Here is a 26,765-nt window from a genome sequence, read left to right as displayed (position 1 = left end):
CAGACAAGGTGATAAAGCAGAAGGAAGGAGAATCCGATTAATCACTGATCAAAGAACCTATTGACTCCCTATTGACTCGGGTTAAGAAAATAAACCGGAGAAGTGTGTTGAGTAAACGCCCTGCGAGTTGCCCTGCCTGACAGGCAAAACAGGTAAATTTGAATCCGGTATTCTGGGTTGGGAGGCTGAGGGGGTGTCACCGCCCACCCACCTGGCTCCTCTGGAAGCAGGGAAACAGAACAGATTCCATAGGAAGCTGGAGAGAGGGTGGTGAGCGTGGAACGTCCAGAGCAGCAGGGAGAGAAAAAACACTTCATAGGCCAGAGGGAGTGCATTCATTTTCCTCCAGGACTTTCCTTTTCACTGATGGCGCCCGTGGTGCCTGAGACTGAGGACTAATTTATGGATTAGTTTTAAACTCCCAGCCTGTCACACTCGGTGAACAAGTCTGAGTTGGAGCGAATCCATATGAAAGGATTAGAAGGGGCCACAGTGGAGTTTACACATGACTGTTTCAACTAATATTAGGCAGCTGCTTCCCATTTGGGAAGCGAGGCGTTTCCGGGAGGCAACACCATCCCATCTTTCGGGGGGCACTGGTGTGCCTGTACCCATTTGGGGCTCATCCTTTCAAATTGGCAAACAGCCCTTGGGACTAGGTTGTTTAACAAAGCACCAGGATAGTGGGAAACATGCTGTATTTGAGGAATAGGAATCTGTTCTCTTTGGAATTCTGGAATCAATAGAACAACCCGGGATCCAGAAGTGAGTTTGAAAGACTGGGATTGCTTCCAGAGACCACTGAAAATGAACAGACCCTAAATGTCTGTTGAGAAACAGCAATGCCTAGTGGATAGAGCACAGGCGCGGGAATAAGAAGGATCTGGATTCTAATCCCAGCTCCTCCACTTGCCTGCCATGGGATCTTGGGCAAGTCATTTCACTTCTCTGTGCATTAGTTACCTCATCTGTCAAATGGGTATTAAGACTGAGTGCTCCGTATGAGACAGAGATTGTGTACAATCTGATTAACTTGTATCGACCCTAGCGCTTAGAACGGTGCCTGGCAAATAACAAATACCAGTGCTTGGCACATAGTAAGTGCTTAACAAATATCAGCATTAAAAAAAAAAGAGGGCTTCCCTCTGGGATTAAAATTAGGGTAGAAGCTGCAACCCAGCCCCAGAGGGGTTTAATCTCCGATTGCTTTAACTCGCCTCAGGCTCTCTACCAGTCCTGACTTACTGTTGATGTCTGTTGACTTTGTTCCCATTGGGCTTGGTTTTTCTGACCAAGTCCCCATTCTCCACCTAGGAACAGTGTTTGTTCCGGGGCAGGAGGTGAACCTTTTGAAATACAGTTTTTCCATGGTCCACTCCTCTCCCTTGTCAGAGAATGGATTTGTGAACAACTTCCTTCCCGAAGGACAGCGGCTAAACCGTTGCAAAAGGTTTCACCCATGTGGGCCCAGGACTAGTGATGAATGTGGAAGGGAAGCCCACAGCCGCCTGCCCCAAGGTCTCTTCCAGCTGGCCAGGGGGACTCCTGTCTCACTGGGCCTGGAACGTCGGAGTCGATTCATTCTGCAGAACAACTTTTCTACTCGGGCAGAGCGTAGGCCTGAGGACGTGACCCAGCCGGGCCTTAGCAGACGACAGCCCGTGGGTGTCAGTGACTTCCGGTCTCTCCTCCAAGTTGGCAGTTGTTTTAACCGATGCTCGTGACACCTGGTTCCTTTCCAGCGCTTCCTTGCCCAATATTGCCCCAAGTCCATTTAGAAAGCGTCGAGTAACCGTGGACATGAGAGGGGAACGTCTCTCCGCCTCCTCTCCACCTTCCTTCCCTCCCCACCTCTCCCCAACACACACACCTCCCCATTCCAAATCTTCTTCTAGACTTTTCTGCCGGTCTGTGTTTCCTGCTGCCATCATCCACCCCATTGCTGATCCTGATTTTCCCATTTCAGCTGCCGTGACTGTGGTGTTTGAATTGGATTTCTCTGTTTGCTTTTAACGGCTTCTCCCCTCCCTCCGCTCCTCTCACCGCTCAGCCCTCCTGGATCCCACCAACGGGAAGGGAGCTGCACTGTGAAATTTCCTTCCCGATCTCCTTTCCAGCTCCCCCGCTTTCCCGCAAGGACCCAGCTCTCGGCTCCAGTTTCTTTCCCTCACTGCCCAGCCAATCTCTGTCATGTGGCAGGAAGACAGTAGACTTGGGGCTGTTGGTGGAAGCCGAGATGGCCCCGTCAACCGTTTCCCCTTCACACTTTCTCTCTTTCTCTCACGCGCAAACACACACACACACACACACACACACACACACACACTCTCTCACTCTCTCTCTCTCTCTCTCTCTCTCTCTCTCTCTCTCTCTCTCTCTCTCTCTCTCTCCACCTACCTACCTCCCAGTCTGTTTTTCGCTAACCAACCATTCACTTGGCATTTCGGTTGTGTTGCTGCAGAAACCAGCCCAGGCTGTTCTTCTGACTTTAGTTTGGGGGAGGCCACTCCGCCTCTCCACAAACAACCCAGCTGGAGTTGGGCTGCTCGTGGATCTGTGTGTGTTTGCAATGGTCCTCGGGCCCGGCCCCAGGACCAGTCAAACCCCCGTGCCACATCAGCCTTGGTGTAGACTGTGTCGAACTGAACGTTTTTTTCTGTGTTGTTTCTCCTCCACTCTATTCAGCATACAGACTTTGCAGCTGTGAGTAACCACTGCGTATTTCTTTGTGGGTTTTATTTTTTTCCGTCTCCATCGACTCTCCGGAAACTCCACTCTAAGTTCCTTTGGGCCCTCACTTCCCCATTGCTGGGGTGACCACAGTCTGCCGGCTGGGGGCCAAGGGGACACGCCCCATACCATGACCTCTCGGGCCTCCGCTCTAGATGATCGGTCAATCGATGGTATTTGTTAAGTGCTTTCTGGGTGCAGAGCACTGTGCTAAGCGCTTGTGGGACTATAATACAATAGAGCTGTTAGACACGATCCCTGCCCTCCAGGAGCTTACGGATGGACACTAAAATAAATTAAAGGTAGCAGGAAGCATCTGAGGGGTACGTTCTTCCACAGAAACTGTGTGCCTCCCTGGGCTCAGGACAATGAAACATCACTAGGGACAGGACCTCCTAGGACCTCCCTGGCACCCAGAGGGAAAGGTGCCCAGAACTCCCAGGGATCCACAGCTGTCATAAACCATCCTAGGTCAGGATCTCCCCTCCACGCTCCAGCCCAGAGGGCTAAATGGGAGCCCGAAGGTATGCCAGGGAGAATGAGTGATGCTGAGACCAAGGGGAGATTAAAATGGGTGGGAGGAGGGCAGGAATTTTGCCAGAAAGCTAGGTCCCCTGCCTCTGTTCCCACTCCCGTGCCCAGGCAAACCCCAACCCTGAATGGAAAAGCTAGGAATGAAATTCAAAATCTGACCTGATGTCCCCTAAAGAAGTGACTGTGGAGAGAAGTCAGGCTGGGGGATAAGGGGGGACCAGAGTCTGATTTCCACTGCTAGGCGGCAGGGCCTCAAAGATGGCCTCCGCCCCAGAAAGACACAGTGGCGGGTGAAAAAGCCCACAGTCCTGATCTTGAGGTAAACCTGAAGCAGGGAGGAGACCATCCCATTCCTCCAATTGATCCTCCAGTTCCAATGGCGGCCCCCCTGTCCCCTGGTACCCGCCCCCTGAGGGTGGATTGTGACTTGAGTCCAGAGGTGGTCAGCCTTGAACTGCAGCAGAAGAGTTAACCTTTGTCCCAGCAGATAGTAAAGGCTCATTCTCTTCTGGGATGGGCATCTGCCTGGGCCACAACCCAACAAATAGTCTGACTCTGTGTGTCTGTGCTTGTGTGTGTTGTGTTTATGCATTTTTGTATTTGCAGGTGTGTGTGAATGTGTGACGAGAGGGTGAGATCTGGATAACTTTTGAATCTTCTTGTCTGGGTGTGTATTTGTGTTGATGTGGTTTTGTTTGTGTGTTTGTGGGTGTGCCTGAGAACGTATGGCAAGAGGAGAACATCTGGACCCATTTTGAATCTCTGTGTGTGTGTGTGTGTGTGTGTGTGTGTGTGTGTGTGTGTGTTGGTGTGGTTTTGAGTGTATGTTTGTGGGTGTGCCCATGAATGTGTGGTGAGAGGATGAGGTCCGGATAAATTTTCAATCTCCCTGTCTCTGTGTTGGTGTAATTTTTGTATTTTGGTGTGAATTTGCGTGTGTTTGTGTTTGCGGGTGTGCGTGTCAGTGTGTGCTGAGAGGACAAGATCTGGACAAATCTTGAGTCCCCTTTGGCCAGTGGTCTCCGACCTGCCTGACTTCCCATGCTCAATGCTGCTGAAATAATGAACTGGATGGAAAAGCGGAACCATATGACAACACCCACAGGTGTCTGGACATTCGCGGTTGGAAAGTCTTGAGAAACTGACCGAGTCATTGACTCCTAATTGGACCTCAAAGAGCCGGGCAACGGGCGGGGACAGAGGCGGAGGGGGTAGTGTGGGAAGGGACGAGGGGTGACCCAAGGCAGTGTATGACTGGAGGAGGCCTTGGTCCATCCGGCCCTCTGGCCCAGGTTTTCTATGGCAGACCTGAGTCTCTATGCACTAGAGCCATCGACCCCCTCCAGGTTTGCCCTGGTGTCTCCTGTCACTTTGCATGCCCCCGCCCCCTCTGCCCCAGCTGACACCTCCTCTCCCTCCCCTCTACCCGCAGTACAGACCCTGGCAACCCCCACCCCTCCTCAGGAGTAAAGAATTTACCGTTCCCCTCACTGGCTCACAAGCTTTTGAGCTCAAGGCATGTCTGAAAACAGTGCAACTCACTTCAGATGCTTTTTGCTTTTCATTTATGATTGCTTGTCCCGCGATGTTCTTCGAAAGCTTGCTCATATATTCTCTGTTCCATTTCTTCCATTTTCCCTTTTTTTGCATGCCGTTCCTCCTGTTTCTCCCCTTCCTCCAATCCTCTGTTCCCGTGTGTAGACACATCAGCGACGACTGAGTCAGCAGCTCACGGTTGGTATCACGTTACTGTTTATCTATTTTCTCAGCCCTGCTGAGAGGCAAGGCAAGGCAAGCCTGGGGAAAATGTAGTCTTCGAGGGAAATGGCGTTCTCAGCAGGAGCCCCTCCTGACTCAACCGCCCCGATACAGGCGAGCCAGGGCGTCCAGGTCTTGTCATTTCGGTTGGGCGGTCGGGAAGCCGGTCATGGCCGGCCAGCCTGGAGAGAACCCTCGGAGGGCAGAGAGGGAGGGAGGACTGGAGCGGGAAGAGGGCCCATGTGGGCCAGAGGTTATCCAACCTTTGAATTCTCGCAATTTGGCAGGGGGAGGGCATGGGGGAGGCAGGGTAAAACTTCCAGTCCACTTAGCGGGCTGCCTGACACTCTCTGCGGTTTTTCTCGAATGCCAGGTGCCAAGCACTGGGGCAGGATGACCAGGTGGGTCATGATCTCTGGACCCTGGCCCGGGTGTCTTTCAAAGCGGAGACCTGTCCGGGGTCACCGTAGGACTGAGGAGCAGGAAGAGGGAGAGGGTGGGTTTCCTCCCTTCATGCCCACAGGGAGTGTAGTTAAACAGCTCAGGACCCTCCACCACTCTCTCAGAGCCAGTTAGCTGCCCATCAATCCATCAGTCAATCAGTGGTATTTCTCCAGCATCTACTGTGCGCAGAGCACTGTACTAAGCACTTGGGAGAGTACAAGAGAGCTAGTAGATGTGATCCCTGCCCTCGAAAAGCATACAGTTTAGCAGGGGAGTCAGACCCTAAAAAAAGATCAGAAAGATCACCTTTTAGGTTTGGGACTCAAGATCTCCCCCCAACACGGCCCGTATTCCTTGCTGGCACTTTGGCCCCACTGCAATTCCCGACTGGCAATGCATTGCAGCAGAGTGTGCAATGAATCCAGGGCCCATCCGATGCACCCAGGGAGGCTGTTGGCCGTCAAGGTCTTCGGACAAAATCCACTGTGAGAGCATGTGGCCTCGATAGCTAACGATGTCCTGGCCCTCCCCGGGACTGTGGCACGAGAGCTGGAATCTGCTGTCCAGTGGCCAGCAACCGCTCTTGGGCAGTCAACCCAGGTTAGGTATTGAGCACTTAACATGTGCCAAGTACTGTGCAGAACACTGAGGTTCAGCCAAGTTCATCGGGTCAGACACAGTCCCAGGCCCACATGAGACTTCCAATCTCATCCCCATTTTGCAGTTGGGGGCACTGAAGCCCAGAGAGGCTAAGTGACTTGCCCAGTGTCACCCAGCAGGAAAGGGACAGAAGCAGGATTAGAGCCCAGATCTTCCAACTACCAGGCATCTTGCGTCTTCAAGACCCAGGTGATTGGGTCCCGTCCTGGGGTCCGGCCGAAACCGACTTCCCAGAAAGGGATTTATCCGTGGCACTGGGAGCATGAGGCACAGGCTGTTCTCAACTCCTCCTTCGCCAGGACGGGCACCGGCCCACCCAGTTGTCCCACCACCGGGTGGGGCTGCACTGGAGAGGGGTCTTGGCTCTTCTGCCTCACCCCCTCCCTCTCCTCCCACCCGGGACAAGGAAGAGAAGAAGAGAAGACAGAATCTGCTGTAAAACACTCCAAGGGTCAGGCAAGCTCACAATCATGGGAAATCAATTAGGTATTAAACTTCAGATTTCTAAGGTAATGCCCCAAAGTGCTTATACCACCCTGCCCCGGCACTCCATTAAGCTTGGTTATTTATAGGTTTAATCGTTCATTGAGCACTTCCTGGCTTTTATCGATTACTCTAGAGCCTTAAGGTTATTTTAATGTAGTTGGGGAGATTTTTGCTCCTGCTGCTTTTCAGATACTTTAGAAACCTGAGTAGCCAGTTGATGAGCGGTGGAGTCCAGGTGGACCTCAAGATCCCCGAAGGGTGGCTGAATGTGGAGGGATGGAGGTGCTTCCCACCATAGAGAAGCAGCATGGCCTAGTGGATAGAGCACAGGCCTAGGAGTCAGAAGGTCATGGTAATCCCAACTCCACCATTTGTCTGCTATATGACCTTGGGCAAGTCACTTAACTTCTCTGGGCCTCAGTACCCTCATCTATAAAATGGGGTTTGAGACTGTGAGCCCCAAGTGGGACAGGCACTGTGTCCAACTTGATTTGCTTGTATCTTCCCCAGCGCTTAGTACAGTGCCCAACACATAGTAAACACTTAACAAATGCCATAATTATTATTATTCTAATCCTGGCTATGCCACTTTTCCGCTGTGTGACATTGGGCAAGTCACTTAACTTCTCAGTGCTTCAGTTACCTCATCTGTAAAATGGAGATTGAGATTCTGAGCCCCACGTGGGACAAGGGACTGTGTCCAACCCAGTTTTCTTGTATCCATCCCTCTGCTTAGTAAAGTGCCCGGCATATAGTAAGCACTTAACAAATACCATAATTATTGTTTATTATTATATTTCTTCCCCCTTCCATTTTCCAGTTTCCCAAGGCCCCCAAAGCCCTCCAGCCTCAATTTCTCCTTCCCAAGGGAGCCCCCACAGTAAACAGAAGCAGTATTGCCTAGTGGAAAGAGTACAGACCTGAGAGTCAGAGGACTTGGGTTCTAATCCTGGCTCCACCCCATACCTGCTGTGGGACCTTGGGCAAGTCACTTCACTTCTCTGTGCCTCAGTTCCCTCATCTGTAAAATGGGGATTTGGTACTTGTTCTCCCTCCTACCGGGACAATGAACCCCATGTGGGACCTGATGATCCTGTAGCTACACCAGCGCTTAGTACAGGGCTTGGCTATAGTAAGCACTTAACAAATACCACAATCATTGTTATCAGAGCTGTATGGTGGCCCGAGGGTACTGGAGAGCTGCAGGGGTGGTTCTTACCCAGGAGGCCTCAGGAGAGTCACATCACCGACATTTCCATCCCAGGCCAGGGCCCAGTCTCTCCTGTTCCCCGCCCTACTGCGGAGACCCCAGGGTCCCAGCTCAGAGCTGGGTGGATGCTCAAGGGATTTTGAGGCCATGAAACAGAGGAGGAAGATGTGGGTAAGGAACTAGTGGGTTAATGGATGGGGGGGACGTGGCTGCCAAGTCCCTTTTGGGCAGCAGGTTTAGGCCAGAGATGAGGCCTGGTTCAGTTGCCTAAGCAAACACAGAAAGCCAGGCAGCAGCAGGTGAAGAGCTCAGCCTGGAACTGGAAGATTTGACCCTGCCCAGGGAGCAAGGTAGTGGATTGAGAGACCCATCATCGGGCACCCACCTGCCTAGTCTGTAGGTCAGTCAGTCAATCATATTTTTTGAGCACTTACTGTGTGCAAAGCACTGTACCAAATGCGTGGGAGAGTACAATATGACAGACACATTCCCTGCCCTCAGTGAGCTTACAGTGTAGAGGAGGAGACAGACATTAATATAAATAAATGAAATTACAGGTATCTACATAAGAGCTGCGGAGCTGGGAGGGAGGATGAATAAAGGGAGCAAGTCAGTGTGACACAGAAGAGAATGGAAGAAAAGGGAAAGGGGGCTTAATCAGGGAGGGCCTCTTGGAGGAGATGTGCCCTTAATAAGGCTCTGAAGGGGTGGGAGTAATTATCAGAGATGAGGAAGGAGGGTGTTCCAGACCAGAGGCAGGAAGTGAGCGAGAGAGATTGGTGGCAAGGTAGATGAGATCAAGGTACAGTGAGAAGGGTGGCATAAGAGGAGTGAAGTGTGCAGGCAGGGTTGTAGTAGCGTAATGAGGTAGGAGGGGGCGAAGTGATTGACTGCTTTAAAGCCTGCCTGAATCCCGGAGCTACACGCTCCTTTCCCATCCCTGAGAACCCCCGAGGAGGGAAGCCCAGAGGTACCATCTGACCGAGGGAGGGGACCGAAGGGCAGGGTCTTTGAGTGGATGTCCAGGCTCTGAAGGGAGAGGCAGGGGAGGAGGGGAACACAGAGGTGGAGCTGAATCCCAGAACCAAAGACCCACTTTTGAACAACCCACCACTGCAGCTAAGTCCCTGCCCCTTCTAAGCCACTTCCTGCAGCTACTTGGAAATGGGGTGTGGATTCGAGGGCTGATCAGCCTCAGATGTGAGAGCAGGAAGGGACCTCCGGAGGTCATCCGGTCCAGCCCCCTGCCTCCGGGCAGAACCGGTCGTTCCCTGATTTTGGCAACCCTAATGACAAGACCCACAAGACGAACACTTTTTCGCCCAGTGGACTGGTCTCAAAAATGAAGCCCCTTGGGAATTTCCCTCTGTCCCAGCCAAACGAAGTAGCCCTTTCCCTCTGAAGACCGGTTGAAATGTTTTGTTCACGCTTGTGTTGCTGGAGTGTGTATGAAGTCTCCAGATGTTTATGTATGTGGGCCATCTGTATCTGCCAGCCCCTCCCCCCACCCACCGATCGGAGTAAGCATGTACGTGGAAGGGTAGAAACGCATGGGCATGACTCCAAACCGAATGGATTTTCCCCTCCCCAAAGTTTCAAACTCCCGTTTTGTGGTCCAAGGGTCTGGTTGAGCGTAAGGATGGGACGTGAGACTGGCGGGAACCCGAGGCAAGAGCGCTGTCCTGCAAGCGAGGCTCCCCGAGGGCGGCAGCAAAGCGTCCTGGGAAACGTGCTGTGCATGTCAAGCGGTTCCAGAAGGCCCAGCCCAGCCACAGAAATGCATGAGTGACTTGGAGCACGGATGTGATGTCAGATGTTTGGGGTTCGGTTTCCCCTTCCCCCACCTTTTTTTTTTTTTTGGTGTGTGGGGGTGTGCGTGTGTGTGACTTTTCATTTCAATTTGGGAGTTTCCTGTATCTCTGTGCCCCCTCCTTTTCCTAAACTGTCCATTCCCCTCCCCAGCTGTCCCCGGCCCCCTGGCCCCCAAGAGCTCTGATAACAGCATGCCCAGGGCAAGGAATAGTGCTTGTTTCTGTGCTGCACTGCAGTCAGCTGATTTACTGAATGTTTGGGATTGGCTCCTAATTTCTTTGCCTCTTTCAATTTTTTTTTCCTTTCCCAAACCCTCTTGCCCGCTTGCTGCTCCCCTCCCTCACCCTCCGATTGCTCTAGGGGCTGTTGCCTAACGGCTTTGGAGTGTCCCCTGATCCCAGCTTCCCGCAGGATCTGGGGCAGGGCTGAGAGGGAGCACCGTCCCGACTCAAAGCCTTCTCACGTTGGCGATCAAGTTGCCATTTTTAACTGGTTTCTAGAAAGCCTCGGCTCTCAGCGAGGCTCACCGCCCCCTTTCTTCCAAGCCCAGGAAGACTTGAGTTAACTTTCCTGTCAAAGGTCAAGCCTTCCTTCTCTTCGCTTATTTTATAAATAGGGCAGGCAACAAAGGCCAGGCTGGGATCCACAAAGCGCTTTGCCATTTCCTTATCTGCCTCTATTCATTTCTGCACCAATTCTGAAACCAGTTGGAAGCAGCAGTGTGCAGTATTACAAATGCTATATCCACCGTATGTGTAGATTCCTCTCTGCACATCCTGGATGAGCCCCTGACAATAGCACTCAAAGGGTGTCATTCAGGCTAGGGATTCTACAGACATTGTGTGCTCTATGGGAATAAGGCTAAACAGGTTTAGGAATGACCCCAGGACCTGCAGCCTTGTTCAGCCGTGATATGCAGTGGGGAAACAATGTATTACTGTTTAATAAGCGGGCACCGAATCTCCTCTAATGGGCAGAAGGGAAAACTCTACAAAAGCTGACAAAGCAGGAAGAACAGGATGACTGAGCTTTTAGATTAAAACGACTTGGGGGCATCTGAACCCTTATGGACGATGATGGGAATAATGAGTTCTGTAATAGGGACAAGCAATCAGCTGTGCGTCACTTTAGGAGGAGAAAGGAGCTTTCCGATCACATTTTTAATAACAGGAATGTGCCCCGGCTTGGCTTTTTGTTTTTGTTATTGTTTAATCATTCCTTATTGGAATATTCCGGAGAGGACCGCCCGAAGAATCGGATCTGGTGACGTTTAAAATTGTACTTTTCTGACCCCGACCTTGAAGTTATTTAAACCATCTCTGCAGCTTCATACTTTATCACGTGTTCCCGTCGGCCCAATTTCCAGTCGGCTCCTTGCCTTCCCGAGACAGAGTCCACCCGGTATCCCCATTTCCCCAGCGTTGGGCAAGAAAGCCGGTGTGATTTCTGTCTGGCAACGAAGGAGCCCAGAAGGACAGCAGACAGATCTCTGTGCCCAGCTTGGCCCAGTGCTGGGTCGCTTGGAAGCCACGTTGCCACCATGCAGGTCAGTTCATGGTTGAGACATCCAAGCCAGCTGGCCTGTCAGCATTCCCCAAAGCTCAAAGAAGTCCTGCGAATCCATTTTTAATTGGGAGCGAAGAGAAAAGACTTTTTTATGGTATTTGTTAAGCGCTTACTATGTGCCAGGCACTGTTCTAAGCACTGAAGCAGCTTTTGGAGCTGTTGAGAAAGTTTGAGGAGGAAAATCAAGAGGCCATATCCAACTTATTTAAAACACTTTGCACCAAAAATTGAGTCATTGAATGATTAACTTTCCCTCAGAAGTTTATCCTGATCAGTTGCTTCCTGATAAGCAATAACAATAATGATAATAATGATTCTGGTATCCATTAATAATAATAATGATGGCATTTGTTAAGCGCTTCCTTTGTGCAAAGCACTGTTCTAAGCGCTGGGGGGGATACAAGGTGATCAGGTTGTCCCACGTGGGGTTCACAGTCTTCATCCCCATTTTACAGATGAGGTAACAGGCTCCGAGAAGTTAAGTGACTTGCCCAAGGTCACACAGCAGACGTGGTGGAGCTGGGATTTGAACCCATGACCTCTGACTCCAAAGCCCATGCTCTTCTTAAGCACTTACTATGTACCAAGCATTGTACTAATTGCTGAGTCAAAGACAAGATAATCAGGTCCCACATGGAGCTCACAGTCTAAGTAGCAGGGAGAACAGGTATTGAATCCCCGTTTTGCAGATGAGGGAACCGAAGCACAGAGAAGTGAAGTGTTGTGCCCAAGGTCACCCAGAAGGTGTGGGGCAGAACTGGGATTAGAACCCAGGTCCTCCAACAGCCAGGCCCGTGCTCTTTCCACTAGGCCACGATTCTTCTCCATCCTTTTCTCAGAGACAAGTGAGAAGTGGGAGAGTTCTCTTGTGGCAGCACACTGTCTGGAGAGGTGAAAAGCTTGGGCAGCTGCCTTCCATTGCCTTTGAATGTAGATGGTGGAATCCACGGTTCCTGCTGGGACAGAAAAACCAATGGATGGCCACAAATCCCGAAGCTTCTCCCTTTCCGAGGATTCAGGACCCGGCTGGGTCTTCTTAAACTCTGTCCTTCTGAAGCTACGGATTATTTTACCTCGAACGAATATGCACCTGCTCCTTCCTCCCATGGGATTCTGAGGATCACCCGTCTCTTGCAAGCAGCTCTGTCGATCAATGAATGGTATTTATTGAGCACTTACTGTTTGCAGAGCACTGTACTAAGTGCTTGGCGTTGTCCTCACCCACAAGGACCTGGAGAGAAAAGCTTCTCCCGCCTCCCTCTCCCCACCACCGCACCCCAGAGGCAAAGCTTCAGAACCGCTGGCCGAAAATGGCATTGTTTATCACAGTGGCTCAGCGGATGGGAGCGGGAGCCTCCGCCCCGAGCGGAATGAGGGATTAGCCTTCCGAGAGCTGCAGATACATAATTAACTCCAGAGCCGACTTGGTATTACCCCTTTGTAGCCATTATTCAGACCATTGTAATCATCTGTCTCTCTCCAATGGATGAAGCCAATCAGACAAGGGAAGATGCACCCCCACCCCCATCGGATCTGCGAAGAGACGGAACCATTTACCCCCACCGGCTCCCACCTCCTTCCACGTGCCGGAGAGGCCGTCTGGGGACGCCAGGATCTCCTCACATCTGCCTGGGCCAGGGAGTCATCTCACAGGGCCCCCAGCAGGGAGTGGGGAGAGCCCACCTCCTTAAAGAGTGATGGGGTCGGGGGAGCCCTGCACGGGCCACCAGAGTCTGCAAGTGCTGGCCCTCCCTCCCAGGATCCCATTGGCCCAGCTCACCACATCCAGAGGCTTCATCCTCCAGACCACGGCCGTTTCCTTGGTAGCTCCCAAAGGACTTCCGATTGGACATCAGTCCAGTGGCAGAGGCGACCTACGATCCGAAGACTCCAGCATCCTGGGCCAGGTCCCTTGGCCCCTCGCAATGTACTTCCTTTCTGGAACCACCCTCCAACTTTCCAAGGATCAATCTACACGTGTCCAAGGGTGGAAAGTCCACCTCCTAAGTCAGTTGTATTTATGAAGCACTTAGTGTGTACAGAGCACCGTACTAAGCTCTGGGGGGAGTACAGTATAACAATAGAGCAGGCACATTCCCTGCCCACAACAAGTCTAGAAGGAGCTTACAGTCTAGAGGTAATCTAAAGTCTAAATATGCCTACTGCCCTTTCCTTCCTTTTTACCTTCCCCAGGATTCCTCTGCCACAAGCCCTGCTGGAAGAAGGGCTGCCCTCCTGGGCCCAAGGGGATGATGAGAGAGGAAACAGGGAAGGAGTGTAGCCCTAGATTACCTTCAGAAAGTCCCAGTTGCTGTTCTCCTTGCCTAACTGCTTTTTCAGCTTGGAGAGTGCCTGTTTTTCAAGAATACAATTGATTGAAGAAATAACCACCCCCCTCCCATCTCCCCCTTCCCCCTCGGCCCCTCCAACCGCCCCCCCCCCCCCCCCGCAAAAAATCATTTTACGTATCAGACTTTCTGATGAAGACCTAACCTGCAATCTGCAGTTAACTGATGCTGTGCCATTTTGAAAGACGCGATCCAAGGTAATCGCAAATTGATAAAGTGCTGCATTTGTCAGTATTGGCAAAGGCTTTCAGTTTGTAGCGAAAGTTGCAGTACAATTTCGTCCCGGCGCCGGAATGGCACATCCAAATGGAATTGTAGGGAAAGGGGATGCATCAGAGCCCTGACAGCTAACAATCAGGTTTTAGCTTTTGCATGCTGTTATGAATGAGTGATTTGGAACATTCATCTTCGTGTTTTCATGTGCTTGGAACAGGGGAGACGGAGGAATCTCTCTGCGTCTTGATTGTCTCTCAGTAATAAAGTAAATGATTGGAGAACTGTACTTACAGCTTAATATATTCAAGCTATCAAAAACGAGAGGGCAAACGATTTGGCTTATGTTTGGGAGAAATTTGTCCTCCGTGCTTAAGTGTTTTGTTTGTGTCCCTTGAGGAATGGAAAGAAAACCGAGTTTGTTTTTGCTTGTAAGGCCTCACTTGGTTGCCCAATTCCGCAGAAGAACTGGACAGTGAGGATCGCTCAGGTAAGGTCTAGTCATTAGGTGAAGCTCTGGTGAGAACAGAGCCTGGACATCTGGCTATCCCTCCCTGCCCTCCCTGGGACATGGCTTTGCGACCTGGGTGCTTCAGGCCGGGCAAGACCACGTGCCCACCGGGAGAAGATGGTTCATCTTTCTGTCCCCCGGCCTCTGGGGGGACCCAGAGTGGTCTTGGCATCTCAGTTGCCGGGCGTTGTGGCGTCGGTTGAGTTGAGCATCGTGGATTGTGTGTGGTGAGGTCTTCCCGTGGGCTGTGTGGACTGAATCTGAGTGCTCACCCACCCGGGGGTGGGGGCGGGAGTGGGGGTAGGGGAGAGGGCCTGGGGGGAGGCCTGTGAAATTCCAGTCTGATCGATTTGGAGTGGACACGCTTGGGGCGGATCCATGTTCCAAGCGAGATAAACTAATTCTCCTCCCCGATCCTGGTCCTGATTCCAGCAGGACCACTTGCAGAAGTGAGTTTCATGCCTGGTGCTGGGATATTGGTGTTTCTAAGATGGAGAGAGAGTTGATGTCCCCCCTAGAAGGAGGACCTCACTCTCCATCAGCCAGAGGTGGCTTCAAGCCTCCCCATCTGCCGCCCCTCCAGAAAGCAATAGTTGGGCCTTTCCGCACGAGGGGCCTGGCTCCTAGGGGCCAGAACCTTCCCACATTTCTGGGTGCCAGAGCTGATGCTTTCCCAACCGACCTAGTCAGCAGCCCTCCTAGTCTGGACTCATGGCTGCCCTTGGTCATTTGATGTCCCGATCTGCGCTGGAGCATGCTCAGTGTATGTTTAGCATCAGTCCCAGAGCATTCTGGGGCTTGGAGTACCCGTGGCTCAGAGTGCTAGGGGTGATTTCACCCCAGGGGTGTAGTTGCCAAAAGGAAAGGGGACCAGCCTGGGCGGAGTAGTCGCAGTATCCTGATTTTCAGCAAAAAGAATCGAGCTGGTCTGCTAAGGGGAGGGTCCAGCCCCAACTGCCCACGGTATCCGCCAGTGTGGCCTGTAGCACTGAACCAGCTGACTCCACCAGGGGTGCTGGTTTCACTTCCTGTGGAGAAATTATTGGCCTTGACTTCCTTTGGCCAGTACGAATGGTGGGAGGAAATGGAGAGAAAGTTTCCCGAGCATGAAGTTTCAAATAAACTGGGAAATTGGCGGTTCATAAGCAGCGTGACCTAGCAGAAAGAGCACAGGTCTGGGAATCAAGGGACCTGGCTTCTAATCCCAGCTCCACCACTTGCCTGCACGTTCCTTGGGCAGGTCAATTTGCTTCTCTATGCCTCAGTTTCCTCATCTGTAAAATAAGAATTAAATACCAGTTTTCTCTCCCTCTTAGACTGTAGGCCCCACATGGGGCAGGGACTGTGTCTGACGTGAATATCTCGTATCTACCTTGACGCTTAGTACAGTGCCTGGTACATAGTAAGCGCTTCATAAATACCACAGTTATTACTGTGAATCACTAATTTGTGGCTAAACATTTCAGGTTTCAGAGGTGTTCTTAGCGTTCAGCTCTAACCTTCCTCCGCCCACCCTGAGCGACCTCATCCTCCAGAAAGCCAGTATGCCACGATCCCCCATGGAGGTGGGGCCAATGCCTTGGCCCCACCCCACTTGCCATCAAGGCTAACGAGGTTACTGGGAAAAGCATCAAACTCTCTTTTTCAAGAGTGCCCACCCATGCAATCTCCACAATTACCAATTGTTGGCCACCACCCCATCACATGACTCTGATGTGTCATGGCTGCAGCCTTATCAATGGGCCCCAGTCAGGAGCAGGGAGCCAATTAGCTTTCTATTCAGGTCCAGGACTCTGGCTTCCCCCTGGCCCGCCCCCCCCCCCACCGACCCACTTGCTATGCCGTGGCTAGTGGCATGCAGAACACCGATGTACTGGCCTCCCGGGGGCCTGCTCGCCTCGGTGTCAGGCTTGATGAACTAATCAAAAACTGATTAGCACCTTTGTTCAAAGGGGCTGCTGATTAATCAATTACTATTGACTGGAAGCACCAGCTCCCCTCCGCAGCAAGGAGGCGTCTGAAAAAAACAACAATAAAAATTGAGCAGCTGTCATAGTGTTGAAATTTATTAAAACAAAATACATTATTTTTTATGAAGCTGTCTCGAAATGGGTCACCGAAGGGGAGGGTATTGATTGAAGACGGGTGAGCTCCTCAGATCTCTGTAGCTCAGAGACCAAATTCAATTACAATACAAGACAAACAGGTTAACACCCGTCTTAAACAGTCCATCAATAAATTAGAGGGGGCGTTACCTACTTTACCGCTACACTGGGAGCGAATCATCTTCAGCTTGTCTGTGAACACGTGCTGGTTTTCTCCGGAGATCAGGCCAGCCTGCTGGTTGCCTGCTCCTCGCCCCCCAAAGCCCTCTTCACCTCCCCTTCTGGAAGTGACCCTTGAGAAGCATCGTGGCCTAGTGGAAAGAGCAGAGGCCCAGGAGCCAGAAGGACCTGGGTTCTAACCCTGGCTCCGCCACTTATCTGATGTGAGACCTTAGGCAAGTCACTTCACTTCTCCATGCCTCAGTTACCTCATCTGTAAAATGGGTATTAAGGCCGTGAGCCCCTTGTGGCACAGGGATTGCTTCCAACTGATTATCCTGTATCTACCCCAGTGCTTAGTACAATACCTGATGCATAGTAAGCTCTTCATGAACACCACTATTCCAGCCCAGATGGTGGGGTAGGACCAGGAAGCGGCCTGGCTCCGTCTGACCATTGGCTGACCCTATCCCGAGTGTGGCAAAATTCACAGGAAGTTGCCCTGTTTAATCCAATCTTCATTTATGATAATAATCATGGGATTTGTACTTTCCCAAGTTGTTAATATGGAGCTCTGCACACAGGAAGCGCTCAATAAATACCACTGATTGATTGCTGAGTGTTTACTACGTTCCCAGCACCTTACTGAGTGTGGGGAAGATATCAGCTAATCGGGTCGGACAGAGTACTTGTCCCACTTGGGGATCACGGTCTAAGTAGGAGGAAGAACAGGAATTGAATCCCTATTTTACAGATGAGGAGACTGAGGCACAGAGAAGTGAAGTGACTTACCCAAGATTCCACAACAGGTAAGTGATGGAACCAGGGTTAGAACCAGGTCCTCTGACTCCCAGGCCTGAGCCGTTTCCGCTCGGCCATGCTATCAAAGAAACCCACCAAGCCACTTAGCTTCTCTGGAAGAAGAGTCACTTGGAGCAGATTTTAGCCCGTTCCTCACCTAGCTGGACCCCTCCTCCTGAGTGGGAGAAAGTCCCTTTGGAGATGAGGCCCATAAATGGAGAAAACATTAGCCCACCGAGAGTACCAGTAATGTCCCCACCCAACCCCACTTGCCTTCCAAACACCTTTCACCCCCACAGAGCCTAAAAAAGGTTTAAGATCTGTGGAGTTGAGTGGAATAATAATAAGTTATGGTGTTTGCTAACCACTCAGTGCCAAACACTGTTCCAAGTGCTGGGGTAGATACAGGTTATTCAGTTTGGATGTAGTCCCTGTCCCATGTGGGACTCACAGTCTAAGTAGAAAGGAGTACAGGTATCGAATCCCCATTTTACAGGTGAGGAAACTGAGGCAAAGAGATTTTTAAGTGATTGGCCCAAGGTCTTACCTTAAGCAAATGGCAAAACTGGGGCTAGAGCCCAGGTCCCAAACTCCCAGGCCTGTGACCTTTCCATTAGGCCACATCACTTAATGTGACCTAAGTTAACTTATCTGGGCCTCAGTTACCTCATCTGGAAAATGGGGATTAAGACTGTGAGTCCCCTGTGGGACAACCTGATTACCTTGTAACCTCCCCAGTGCTTAGAACAGTGCACATAGTAAGTGCTTAATAATGCCATCATTATTATTATTATTATCACTTCTCCCAATCAACAGTAGTTTTCCTACTGAGGGCTGAGTCAATCAATCAGTAGTATTTATTGAGTGCTGACTATGTGCAGACCACTGAACTAAACTCTTGGGGAAGTACAATACAACAGAATTAGCAAAATGAGTTTACAGTCTAGAGGGAAACTATACTAAAGCTCAGGAGAGGACCCCAGAAAGAAGACACACAATTGTGGGTTTATGGTGAGCTTTCCCCTTCCTCCAGTGCAGCTGAAATGCTGGCTGTTAGGTTGCCCTGTGTCCAGTTAGCAGCTGGTTCGGCCCCTGCCCGCTACTGACTTAGAACCAGATGCTTTTCTGCCCAAGATCTGTAGTTGAACACTCAGCCTCTCCACCAGCTCAAGGGTTGCCCCTGTAGACAGGGCCCCGGGGGTTGGGGGAACCAGCGGCTCTGGAGCAAAGTCAAAGGCAGCTGTGGGTTCTATATGATGTCTTGGTGTAGCGTGGCAGAACTTGGATAAAGTCTGTAATGGAGTGCGGTTCGTTTACTTCCGGGTTGGCAAAGACGCGTCTGGTGCTCGTGAGTGCGATTGACGATGGCTGCCTTTCCCGTTTCCTCTGGAATCAGGGCTTGGCCCCCTTGGGCCTGGAGGAGGGGAGGCATTGGGCAGTCAGGTTGGTAGTCCCATGGGTTGTTGCCCAGTGGAGCCCAAGCACCTCCCTCAGGAGTCTCGAGCCCTTTCAGTCCAGTCGTGGCGAAGAGGGACAACTGGACTTCCCCGTATCCCAGCAGGAGCTGCTCTTGCCTCCCCAGACCAAGACACCACGAGTTGTTCCTGGAACCCAAGGGCTCTGGTGCCTTCCCAGCAGTGAGTTTCCTGGGCATGCCATACCAAGGAGCTGTTAGCCTGAGTCCAAACCCCAGTGACTGGGCAAAGAAGTTTGAGCTTGGCCCAGTGGCAGTTGAGAGACAGTTCAAGGACCCTGGGAGGGTCCCCCCAGAACCTCCCCGAGGAGGACATCCCTCAATCACTAGGATCCTTCTGCAGAGTCCGGCCTGCCATCATCCCTTCTTTCCCAGCGACAGGCCCAGAGCCTGGTGAGGGAGGCAAGAAACGGCAACTCAGATTGCCACTCCCTGGCCCGGCAAACGTGACTTTCCGCGGAGCTTTCAGAGGGAGAGATGTATTGGATGATGGAGAAGGTCCCCACTCTCACATCTGGGACTCCTGAAGGCCTCCACCTCCGGCAGTTCCCCACCGGGTGCCATGACCCTGCCGTTCCTGTGGTTGTTCAGAGGCGGGCCGAGACTCCCAACTCGCCCCACTCTCCCTTAGCAGACTGGGCCCGGCCCCGGACGGAGAGAGAAGCAGAGACCCTACCCTCAGCCACTTAACGGATGTCATCTCCTCAAATGCTGGTGTGGCTACCGTCCCCCTGGCCCAAGGCTACCATACCTGAAGAGGAGCAGCAGGTTCCAGCGAAGCCATCTGGCCACGTCCCTTTCACTCCTTGCTCCGCTGCTCCTGCTGGGATGAAGAAAGGCTGTGCTGTTTAGAGGCCGGGGCACTCCAATATATATTAACATCTTAATGGGAATGCTGGGCTTGTACTGGATACATTTACTACTCTCTGACAAGAGGGAATTAAATGTCAGAAGGATTTGCAGCATCTATAATTGAATTGGTGCTGAGAAAAAGCAAATCTTAAAGAAGAATAACATATTAGGATTAGCGAATAATGTGGCATTTTGTCAGCCCCTGCCAGTCAGGGGACCCGCGTGTGTACTGAAGTTGGGCTGTTTGCATGGAGGGGGCGATGGGGACAGGCTAGTGGCCGGGCAAGGGGGAGGAGGAGGGATGGTGGAGGGGGTGGGTCATGACTCACCCAGTCAGGGGCGGGTCCAAGGCCTGTACTCCGGTTGGGTCATGGCCACCCAGGGCTCCTCCCAGGAAGGAGATGCCTGGAAACCAAACCACTCATGGAACCACCAACTGAGGCCCATTCGTTTGCCCAGCAACTGGCCGCAGTAACCGACCCCCGTCTTCCCAGAAACCTTCAGAGCCTGGCTCCAGGAGGCCTACCGGAAGCCCCACCTCCAGACCACCCTCAGAAGAAGGACCAGGCCCCATCACCTGAGCCTGGGAGGGCACCAGGCTCTTCTTGGAGTGTCCCCATCCTGTGCCTTGCCAGTCTCTGAGATCCCAAAGCAGCTGGGCTGGGGCAGGTGGGACTTTCTGACAAGCTTAGCATTCATGGGACCAAGCGGCTCTCAGACTTGCATCAGTTTCAGTTCCTCCTCGTGGGAGAAACTTTTCCCCGCAGTGTCCTAGAGACAGTCATGGAATGGGGCCCTCTCACAGAGGAGTGATCGCAGCCCCCCTGGAGGGTCATCTCCTCCTCCATCTGTTCCTCCCCAAAGGTCCCCTGCCTGGGGTCCTGGGAGCCAACTCTACGCTGAGGTCAGGAGGAAACGGGCTTTCTCAAGACCAGATCTCAGCCCCTTCCCCAGGAGAGGGCAGAGCCGCTGAGAACCTGAAGGAAGAACGTCAGCAAGAGCAAGGCTACGTGGGACTGGTCAGCGGGCTGGCTGCCGGAGGGCCTCCTTCAGGACGTGAAAGAGGAGTGCACCCCCCTCTGGAAAGACCATGCTACTGGTTCATGCCCCCCACCGGGTAGAGGCAAGGGGAAGCCCAGCAAGGGTGACTTTCCAAAATGAGCAGCTCACGACTGCATTTGGAGGAACCCCATGAGGCGTGAGGTATTTGTGGAAGATAGAAGGGATTTGATGGGACACAGGTTCCAGCCAGCCAGCCTATCCAGTTGGTCCCAAAGGGAAGGAGAGCAGTTACCACTGGGTGGCCAAGACCAGTGACATTTCTGGAGATAGAGAGCTCACCTCCCATGTGGGCGTCCAGCTCTATCTTAGTTCAGTCCCATCCAAGGCCCCTGAGTGGGAGGCCCGAATGTGTCCAAGGTCTCGAGAGCCCCTGTGGATCAGGGGCAGCTGTCTCTCCCACTGTGCGCTTCCCAGAACAATGCCAGCAATTGCTACCTAAGCCCCCTTCCAGATCTGACTTATCTGTGCGGCCGCTCGACACCGGGAGCCGATGGTGTGTTTAGTACAGCTCTATTAAGAGTTTCCCAGAAGGCCTGGGAGGAAGAGGAGACAGAGGAGGGCCATGGGGGAGGGGAGAAAGGATTCTCCCTAGCAGCCTACCCAGTAAATTAGCCGTCGGTAACCTTATGTGTCTGTCCACGGAGAGGAGCAGGGTGCAGGAGCCTGGGGGATGAGTTGGCGGTACTACAGGCCCCGATCCTAGTGGAGATCGGTGGTGGCGGCAGAGGTTATCCATACGAAATCCCCTCACCACGAGTCCTGGGCCTGCTTGGGTTGGAGGAGTGTGGGTGACTCTTGGCCCCACCCACCAAGCCTGATCCGGTCATCCCCAGTCACTGGTCTTGAGTCTGGCAGCCCAGACATCGGGCATCTGCACTCAGATCCCCTCACAGATCCCAGGCGCCCCTACCTGAAGGGGTGGCTTCCCTACCCTCACGGCCAGGGCCGCCCCCCGCCCTCCCAAAGCAGCCCCTGCAGCTCCGGACCCTGCGTTGTCAGCCAGGCCAACCCCCAGTCAGTTCATCTCGGTGAGGGCTGTAGGGTGGCAGGAGATGGGCAGGAACACTTCTGTGGTGGCATTTCCTGCCTCCTTCTCACCCTTTGGGTGCTCCATGACCCTGCTCAGTGAGAGTTGGAATAATTGCTCCAGGGTGGCAGAGGAGTGCCCTCCCTCTCTTTGGGGTCGAGGAGGGAGATCCTCACTCCCAAGCCGACCAACCTGGCCCCAACCTGGGTGGGAGACCTTCCTCAATTCAACCCTCCCGGTCCCTGAGGACCTGTTGGGGTGGGAACAGAGTGGGCTCGTTCAGTGGCACTCCTTTGGCCCCTTCAGATGTTACGCGATGGGGCGCGGGCTCCCTGCCCGATTAGAATTCTCTTAATTAAAACGTGGTCTGATGAAACCTTCGGCCACGGGCCGACCTCTCTCCCCCCTCCGGTGCTTAATCTGGGCACGGAATTGGAGGTATCGATGGAAAGAGTAACTCGTGCCCTCCTGCTGAAAGTGTGCTATCAGGTTTCAGCTCAAAAGAGCACCATTACCTCGAGCTGTCACGGATCCGCACACTTGATCGATAAACTTCAAATATTATTAGAGGTGGAGGCATCGGAGATTTGCACTGTTCTTTGGAGAGAGACGGAGATAAATCTTTCTTAAAAATTGACTTGACTTGGCGCTCTTAGTCTTCCCGGTGAAACGCATCTCTCTTCAGTGCCCTGCTCCTGCAAGGGGGACAGATTTATAGGCCATGTGCTGCGTGTTCTGAAAGATTTAAATGGTAAATCCTTCACATATGACTTCACAAATCATGTAAAGTTAAAAGATTTTTACCGTTTCTGTTGCTGCTGTGCTTAAATTGTAAGGTACAGCTAGTAAATCATTTTAATGGAGGTGTCCTACTTGACTCAATAAAAAAAAAGACAATGGTTTAGCTTTCATTCGAAAATGTTAATGTATTAATCAACGGGAGAATAATTGTTTTTCACCCGATTATAAATCTTGCCTGCCGTTAGGATTTCAGTAAGGGTGATGTAGCCACGTCCCTAAATTAAAGTTGTTTACACTGCCTTTCTCTGGCGGTGCCAGGCCATCACTCAGGCCTGGACCCGCCCCAGGCCGGAGGAGGAGTCTGGAGGGAAGGACACCTAGGGAAGAAAATGAATTTCCCGGTATAGCAACAGATGAAAATGATCAAAATGGAGGCGGGCCACGGCCCTCCCTCACTGCCCCACTGAGAGGGCTTGGGCCCCGACTGGCTGCTCACTACAGCTTCGGGTGGCCCGGGCCCAAACCCTGTAGTCAGTCAATCGAATTTATTGAGTGCTTACTGTGTACGGAGCACCGTATTAAGTGCTTGGGAGAGGACTGTCTAATGATATAACTGCCAGATTCCCTGCTCTTAATGAGCTTACAGTCTAGAGATGAGCTTAGAGTCTACAGTAATCCTGTCTGCCCTCCCTCCAGCCCACTGGGATGGCATGATCCAGGCAGCTGGAGGGCGTGGGGAGTTGACCTGTCAACCAGTGGGATTTACTGTGTGCAGAGCACTGAACTAAGTGCTTGGAAGAGAACGATAGAATCGGTAGCCCTTTGGAGGTGTGGGCCTCCCTCCGTCCTTTGTCTATCTTGCCACTGCCCTCTTGCCTACTTCCTGCCTCTGGCCTGGAATGCTTTCCCTCCTCATATCCAACAGACGATTACTCCCGCATTCAAAGCCGTATTGAAGGCACATCTCCTCCAAGAGGCCTTCCCTGACCAAGCCCTCTTTACCTTTTCTTCAACTCCCTTCTGCGACTCCCTGACTTGCTGCCGTTACTCATTCCCCACTCCGAGCTCGGCACTTATCTGTAATTTGTTTATTTATAGTAATGTCTCTTTCCCTCTCTGGACTGGAAGCTCGTTGTGGGCAGGGATTGTGTCTGTTGAATTGTTATACTGTACTCTCTCAAAGGCTTAGTACAGTGCTCTGCACATAGGAAGTGTTCAATAAATACTATTCTCCCCACTTATCCCGGCTTCTTTCACCTCTCTCCACTCCACCCACACCTCCCCGTGTCTCCCGTCTCCCTCTGTTCTCATTCCACTCCTCCTCCTCCTCCCTGCACCACCCACAACTCTGGCACCTAGAGGTGCCCGGAGGTTACCATTCCGATTAGTTTGTGGGGTGCGGCGAGAGGGGATCAGGATCAGCGAGCCTCTGTCCTGTTCCCAGCCCCCGTCACCAAGCTGTTTGTTTCCTTGTGGCAGCCAGGGTGTCCACCCCCCGTCCTGCCCATGGAGGGCAGGACAACTCACCCTGGACAGGTGGACGTGGCCCCCCCACCCCGGGCCCGGTCATCCTCTCCGACTCTCCCTCTGCTGCAGAGCTGCCGGCCCGGCCCCAGAGGTGGGACCGCCGGCAAGCCTGGGACCCAGCGCTGCATCCCTCCCCGTCCCTCTTGGTTTTGACAGATTCTCGGGCGAGCGACAATGGCTCCATCCGGACGGTGGACCACGCAGTGATCGGCGGCGTTGTGGCCGTGGTGGTGTTCGCCATGCTGTGCCTGCTGATCGTCCTCGGCCGATACTTCGCCAGGCATAAAGGTAGGTGGGGCCAAGCCCCGGTAACCAGCCCCAGGGTCCGCCATTTGACGCAGGCTATGTTGCCCGGGCCCCCGGCCTGCTCGGAGGCCTCCGAGGCCAGGGAGGGAGTAGCCCAGGCTTAGCTGGGTCCAGCAGCGGGAGCTTCTTCCACTGAGGCTTTAAGCGGGCACTATCACCGGGGAGCAGGGAAGTCCAGGGCTCCGGTGGCTGAAGGGCAGGACCGCTTCCTGTAGGAAGGCGCTCTGAAACCTCCGGGAGGGACGGGCCTGCTTCCGTCAGGTCGCCAGTGGGAGAGGAAAGAGGCAGGGAAGGAATCGGCAGCATCAACATCCCGAGCGGTCTGGAAGCCAGCTCCCCCGGCATCTCACTGGGCAGCTCGGGGCCATCTCTGGGACCAAGTCCAGGAGGGCACACCCCAGATCTGACCATCGTCAGGGCTCCCAGAACTGATCCAGCAGTGGGTTTAAATCGTCCCAAATCATGCCACTTGCTAAATGTGCAATCATCTGCTAGGCTCCCCCCTCTACCCCATGCTGCTCACCCTCTTACAATAATAATATAATGGTAAGAATAATCTTCTATCTCTCCCTCCAGCTGCCCTCGCTGCCTCCTCTTTCCCAGGGAGGTTGCGGAGATTGGATTTGGCCTTGGGGCTGGTCAGGAGAATGGGAAGACAACCTAACTGGTGCAGAGGGCCCGGTTCCACGTACAAACCTTAACTCCCTAATAGTAATAATAATAATAATAACAGTGATTCTATTTGTTAAGCACTTATTATGTGCCAAACACTGTTCTAAGCACTGGGGTAAATGCAAGGTAATCAGGTTGTTCCACATGGGGCTCACAGTCTTAATCCCCGTTTTACAGATGAAGTAACTGAGGCACAGAGAAGTTAAGTGACTTGCCCAAAGTCACACAGCTGATACGTGACAGAGCCAGAATTAGAACCCAAGACCTCTGACAACCAAGCCCGGGCTCTTTCCACTAAGCCAAGCTGCTCCATTTGCCATTTCTCTCCCCGTCCTTTCCCATCCCCTGAGCTCCCATTTCCTGGTCTGCCCTTCAACATTCCTCCCAAGCTCCCATTTCCCTCTATTCCCTCTCCATTCCCCCAAAATGCTATTCTGTGCCTCTGAAGCAGAGCCTTTGCATTGTTAAAAGAGACTGGGGCCAGAAACCTGTGGGTTGAGCCTTTCAGTTTCTTTAGTGGTACTTGTTAAGCAGCTATTTCCTTCCCTGCCCTTCCCCATTCCCCCGGGCTCCCATTTCCCTCCCTCACTTTCCCTGTTCTCCCAGGCTCTCATTTCCCTCCCTACCCTTCTCCATTCTCCAGTTCCCATTTCCTTCCCTGCCCTTTTCCAATTCCCCAAGTTCCCATTTCTCTCCCTGCCCTTCCCCATCCCCTTGGGCTCCCATTTTCCCTCCCCCATTCCCCCAGGTTCCCATTTCCCTCCCTGCCCTTCTCCATTCCCCCAGTTCCCATTTCCTTCCCTGCCCTTTCCTTTTCCCCAAATTCCCATTTCCCTCCCTACCCTTCCCCATCCCCCCAGACACCCTGGTATTCCCTGTTCCCTCAAGCTCCCATTTCCCTCCCTACCACCTCCTCCTCCTCCTCCTCCCGCCCCCCCCCCCCCCACTGCTGCCCAGCAGTCCTGGCTGGTGACCCCCAGGAAGTCAGCATCCTCCTCAGTCTCCCTTTCCCCTGCCAGACCGCCAGGCACTCACACTATCTGCTCCTCCCTTGTTCTCCCAGGCACATACTTCACTCACGAAGCCAAAGGCGCCGACGACGCTGCAGATGCAGACACAGCGATCATCAACGCAGAAGGAGGACAGAACAACTCGGAAGAAAAGAAAGAGTACTTCATCTAGGCCGGCTTTTGGGTCCAGGGGATGCCGATTGGCACGGTGTAGATGTTAAAGAGACAGTGATACTGGAACCCACGAAAAAGCAGTGGTTTTTGTTTGTTTGTTTGTTTATTATTATTTTTTTTTAAGAATGGGTGGAGAGGTGCGAGGCTGGGAGGGGCTAGAATTTGCTGTGTAAAAATGTTTGTAAAGTGCGCTCTGCTGTTCGACACCTCGATTTCTGGCGGGGGCGGGGGGGGAAGGGGGAGGGGGGGAGGGTTCCCACCAAGTCAAACTTGGATCTAGTTTAGTTAAGTCATTGCAGACGATTCTGTGCCTTGGTTTCTTCGTGCGTGTGTGCGTGTGTGTGTGTGTATGTGTGCGTGTGCGTGGGCATTGATTTTTTTTTTTCCTTTTCCCCCCCTTCTGGTCCTCTGGCTTGGGCGGCCTCCTGCCGGTGTCCTTCCGCCGTCATCTGTTGCTTAGTTCCTTCTGTTTGGGACTCGCTTTTGCCCCCCAGAGCCTGGCCCGGCCCCCACCGCTCCCCGGGGTGCGTCTAAGATCCTCTCCCACCTGTAGTCAGGCTAGTCCTGACCAGTGGTCAAGACG

The 26,765-nt window shown here is 52.6% G+C and overlaps 1 protein-coding gene across 3 annotated transcripts in view; it reads left to right on the top strand.

Moving 5' to 3' along the window:
- CADM1 (cell adhesion molecule 1) overlaps window positions 1-26,396 on the top strand; it is a 165,731-nt gene extending 139,335 nt beyond the window's left edge. The window contains exons 9-12 of one of the 3 annotated variants that reach the window (XM_038754014.1): window positions 4,966-4,998; window positions 14,198-14,251; window positions 24,177-24,308; window positions 26,062-26,396. In XM_038754014.1, the coding sequence (XP_038609942.1) occupies window positions 4,966-4,998; window positions 14,198-14,251; window positions 24,177-24,308; window positions 26,062-26,180 (338 nt within the window). In that variant the 3' untranslated portion in view covers window positions 26,181-26,396. The remainder of the gene's footprint in view (window positions 1-4,965; window positions 4,999-14,197; window positions 14,252-24,176; window positions 24,309-26,061) is intronic. The other 2 variants (XM_038754015.1, XM_038754016.1) reach the window with 2 other exon arrangements.
- The last annotated feature ends 369 nt before the right edge of the window (window positions 26,397-26,765 follow it).

Source organism: Tachyglossus aculeatus, chromosome 11 (genome assembly GCF_015852505.1).
Source record: "Tachyglossus aculeatus isolate mTacAcu1 chromosome 11, mTacAcu1.pri, whole genome shotgun sequence".
NCBI classification, from domain to species: Eukaryota; Metazoa; Chordata; class Mammalia; order Monotremata; family Tachyglossidae; genus Tachyglossus; species Tachyglossus aculeatus.
Note: the sequence above shows the minus strand (reverse complement) of the source record. Positions and strands in the feature narration are given on the sequence as shown.